A 5,084-nucleotide genomic window follows, 5' to 3' on the forward strand; every position below is an offset into this window, starting at 1 on the left:
AAAAAAAACGCCGATTTTTTTGGCAATGAATTGAAAACTGAACTGAACTAAATGTTCATAGATGCAGAAAACGAGGAAGACCGAGAAGACATGGCACGACCTAGTCCCATCAAATACTTGAAGATGGACATGTCAAGAGTAGGAACAGTCAGCGTGCGTGCATGAAAAGATGTATAAATGTAGAGGAAACGAGGTTTGTATGCAAAGACAGAGTGATGCAGCGTTCAATCTTTATGCTTACCCCTACAGGAAAATGGTTTGTTCGTTTGTTTGTTTGCCTACTAAATGAATGAATATTTCACTATGTAGCCCAGACTAAAAATATAATATAAACGAACTCAACACGAAAAAGAATATTTAAAAAAATGTTTCCCAAAATACAGAATGTGTCAGCCCTGTTGGCGCAAATGTGTGGACGAACGTAGAGATACATCTCTCACGAGATTAGGATTTAGTTGATTATAATCTCCGCAAGGTAACTAAAGGCTTCCAAGGTACACTACACGGATCCGCCTGCAAGACCATGGAGACACAGGTGTTCAGTACTAAATGGATCGCAGTCATCGTAATTGTGTTCCATCTGCTCGCCCCCTCTCTCGGTAAGCAAAAAATATCTGGTCGGTTGAGAGAAATTCCAGTTAAAATTAGTTTATTGAAGGAAAAAAAAACATTGGTAAATTACAACAGAGATAAAGAGCATTTTACATAAATCTGAGCATAAACAGGGCTTACGACCTGTCATTGGCTGGTTTGAGTGGCAAATTTATACACTTTGTAAACAAAAAATATCTGGTCGGTGAACAGATGGAAGAGTTGAGTATATGTGGATGTTCAAACATGGGCAGAATGGTGAATGTTACACAGTGTGTAAAGTGGCCACTTAAACCAGCCAATGACAGGTCATAAGCCCTGTAAATGCCTAGACTTCCAAATTTCTTCTCGAAAACTTTTTCCCTCTCTGTTGAAATAAATTTAAATATGAACAACTCCCTAGGGAGGAAATCCAGCCAGTCTGCAAGCATTTGGACATAATCAAACATTGTTGAAGAGAAATTCGAGTTAAAATTTGTTTAGTGAAGGAAAAAAAAACATCGATAAATTACAACAGAGATGAAAAGCATTTGATAGAAATCTGAGCATTTACAGGGCTTATGACCTGTAATCGGCTGGTTTGAGTGGCAAATTAACACTCTGTGTTAGCAAAAAATATCTGGTCGGTTAAGAGAAATTCGAGTTAAAATTTGTTTAGTGAAGGAAAAAAAAACATCGATAAATTACAACAGAGATGAAGAGCATTTTATAAAAATCTGAGCATTTACAGGGCTTATGACCTGTAATCGGCTGGTTTGAGTGGCAAATTTACACTCTGTGTTAGCAAAAAATATCTGGTCGGTTAAGAGAAATTCGAGTTAAAATTTGTTTAGTGAAGGAAAAAAAAAATTGATAAATTACAACAGAGATGAAGAGCATTTTATAGAAATCTGAGCATTTACAGGGCTTATGACCTGTAATCGGCTGGTTTGAGTGGCAAATTTACACTCTGTGTTAGCAAAAAATATCTGGTCGGTTGAGGGAAATTCGAGTTAAAATTTGTTTATTGAAAGAAAAAAAACATTGATAAATTACAACAGAGATGAAGAGCATTTTATAGAAATCTGAGCATTTACAGGGCTTATGACCTGTCATTAGCTGGTTTAAGTGGCCACTTTACATACTGTGTGACATTCACAATTTTGACCGTGTTTGAACATAAATAAAGGTTTCAGCTCTTTAGCTTCACAAAAATCAACAGAAGAAAGAGTTGCAGGAATATGGCTGCTCAAACATAGGCAGACTGTTGAGAGTTACTAAGTGTGTATCGTTATGGTGTTTTATCTGCTTGCCCCTCTTTTTTATAAGCAAAAAATATCTGGTCGGTTGAGAGAAAGTCGATTTTTTTTTTATTGAAGAAAAAAAAACATTAATATATTACAAGAGAGATGAAGAACATTTTATAGAAGGGAGTATAAAACTCTAAGAATTTACACTTAGGGCATATAACCTGTCATTGGCTGGTTTAAGGAACCAATTTACACACTGTGTGACGTTCACCATTCTGCCTATGCATGAACATAAATATGGTTTCAGTTCTTTCACCCCATGCACATACCACGATTTGTTTTAAAGGTCTTGTGGCTTTTTTTCAGATCCGCACATCGCTTAAACTTTTTTTAGCTGTAATGAACGGTAAATTACTTTAAAAAAAAATATCTTTGTTCACAAAAGATTCTCGTTTTTTTTATTACCTACATTTACTGCTTTAGATGCCCTTATCGCCGTCAGAGCAACCCAAGTATGTAAAATCAATTTGTCTGTCACCCTAAATCTAATTCTCTTGATTCTGACAGCGACAGGGTATGTTAGTTCATTGGCTTGTTGGGAAATCGGAAGAAATAAGTCCAAACAGGAGAACCAGAACCATCACAACTCGTTATTACTCTAACAGAAAACATGACTTATTAACTCAATATGTTTTTAAAAAAAAAATATTAACATAAACGGCAAATCTGCAGTTTACAAAAAATTATAATACTAACATATTTGGCTTAATATATATTTTTTTATAAAACTTAAATTTCCTTATATCCAAGATTTATATAAAAAAAATATATGTATTTAAAAAAATAACCTAATACTAATTAAATAATAAAACATTCTACAGTAATACAACAAGAAAATCATAAGTATTGTTTCATATAATGTTTTGATGTAATGTTTATTAATCACTGTTAAAATAAAATCACATAAAATTCATTGGTTAATTTATATTTTGATAAAAAAGCTTGTGTAGCTTTGGAACATTGTGGTTAAAAACGTTGTGGTTTCATATTTATTTTATTAGTATAATAACGCTTTTTCACTTCCTGTGAAGAGCCAATGTCAGAGTCACAGAAGCAGGCGGTAAAAAAAGCGTTTTCATTGATCGTTTTTTTCTATTTGAGGTTACGTGCTGACTCCACCGCCTTGTCAGGAGATCCAGGTGTACAAGATGTGCAACTCCCCGTGTCCCATGACCTGCCGGAGCATGATGGCCCCCGCCGCCCCCTGCGGCTTCCAGTGCGCGAGGACCTGCCTCTGTCTGCCCGGATTCCGCATGATCGCCAATGGAACGTGAGTAAAATTATTGCCGAGAGTATGAAGTCGACCGATGACATTGAGATATGATATAAAGAGATAATACTCCATACAAATCCGAGCTAAAAAGTCATCCCCAAAAGACAGGGATTGACCAGCGGAGACTTTGACAAGCAAAACAAGTAGTACAGTAAAAAGCATGGACTGTTTACATCGGTCTACTGTTAGTTTTATTCAGTACGTTACTCACTTCTGTCACCTTTGTTTTTCGTTTTGTTAAAACGTAAATGCCCAACTAACTGAGCAGGACAGAGACAAGAGATAATTCGCGAATCGTAACATATTATTAAGACGTTTTTGACATTAAAATAGTTATTTTAAACAAGTATTTATTTAGATAAGAACATTACTTACCGGTGAAAGGTTAAATCATCGCTTTTTCAGATAGATTTGTGCAGTATTTTAGCGTACATACAGGTTTTTTAGGGCCAGACCACGAACCTGAAGAGGAAAATTCCTCATGGTAAGTTTTTTAAAAAAGATATTTCTAAAAAAGATTTTTTTTTTATGATTTTAAAATGTAGTAAAATCCTTAATTTCTCGGACAAGCAGTCCCTCCACAAACCCCTACCCCTCTCCTACCCAGCCGCTTCCCTTGTCCGCGTCTGTTGCGTATCGCTTCGTTGGTCAAATACGTTTTTATCGCAATTTATTTTTGTCGGGGAGGCGTAGGGATTTGCGGAAGGGATGCTAGTTAGAGAAATTAAAGGTTTACTATATTTTGAGATTTTTTTTTTTTTCAAAATGACTTTTTTTAAAAATTTTGGTAGGATTTTTTTTAAAGCTTACCATGAAGAATGTTCCTCTGAAGTTTCGCGGTCTGGCCCTGAAAAACCGTGTATATTGTTAAACTGAAATATTTTGTTGTCTGAATTGGCATTCAATTCATCGCGTAAAATATGTTGTTTTTTATCACTTGTCGATGGGAGGAGTGCTTTCCCAAAACTATAGTCATTTAATCAAATTATGATATATGTGTAACACTTATCACAAAGGTGTGATTTTATAAAATTGTACATTTGATTAATAATTCGCAAATGTGTACTCAAAATTAATATTTATCTCTATAATTATATGAGGATATAAGCAGCAAACTTAGAAATCTCCATTGAAGGAGTAACTGAGATATTTGCGAAAAACTTTGAAAAAAGAATTGTGAAATTTTAAATTAATTTTATTAGGTAAATAAACAGTATGTACACAAGTATTGCCAATTTCTTTTATATTAGTGTAAGAAACTCATGCACACACCAAAATAACTTTTACACTTAATTCAATAATTTAAATTATGTTCAATATAATAAATGTAAGAGAAACGAAATGAAAAATATGTTTATATTAATAAAATTAAATATCTGCTTCTCTCAAAATTTCTATAATTATTGACCTAAATTTACATACATTATCACAAAAAATATCAGCCACGGTAAATATATTGTTACATTGGTCGCATATTCTAGTTATTGTAGATTGTTTAAAATAGTTTGTTGATGCGTTTTCAGTGTAAAACAGAAGATTTGTCTTGTCGGTCTAGATGGCACACAGAATGGAAGTATTTTAAGTAGGTTAGGAGAATCAATTTCATTATTTATTAATTTGAATAAATACAACTGGGCTAACATTATTCTTCGATTTTTAAGAGAGTTTATTCCATGGTATTGCATACTTTCAGCATGGTTAGAGAAGTTAATGTTTAACCGGTAGTCGACCTGATTAAAAAAAGTTGTTGGACCTTTTCTAGTTCATTAATACTTAAATTAAAAAAAAATATATTTATTTGTTTTTTTTTGTTTTTTTACAATAAGCATAAGTGATAAAACAGAGTTTTCTAAAAATAAAGCATAATTACATAGCAATGAAATACATATTAACAGTAAAAATAGTAAACAAAAAATCCCACAAAGGCATGG

The 5,084-nt window shown here is 33.4% G+C and overlaps 1 protein-coding gene across 1 annotated transcript; it reads left to right on the forward strand.

Annotated features, from left to right (window-relative positions):
- Positions 1–423: 423 nt before the first annotated feature.
- On the forward strand, positions 424–3,150 carry LOC148271143 (von Willebrand factor-like; the record flags this gene model as incomplete). The annotated part of the gene is made up of 2 exons (XM_088241784.1): positions 424–599; positions 2,982–3,150. Coding segments are annotated over exons 1-2 (245 nt in total), but the record flags the coding sequence as incomplete, so codon positions are not given.
- Positions 3,151–5,084: the final 1,934 nt, after the last annotated feature.

This window comes from Micrasema longulum, unplaced genomic scaffold, assembly GCF_059751315.1.
Source record: "Micrasema longulum isolate JH-2025_06_02 unplaced genomic scaffold, ASM5975131v1 h1tg003075l, whole genome shotgun sequence".
Classification (NCBI taxonomy): domain Eukaryota; kingdom Metazoa; phylum Arthropoda; class Insecta; order Trichoptera; family Brachycentridae; genus Micrasema; species Micrasema longulum.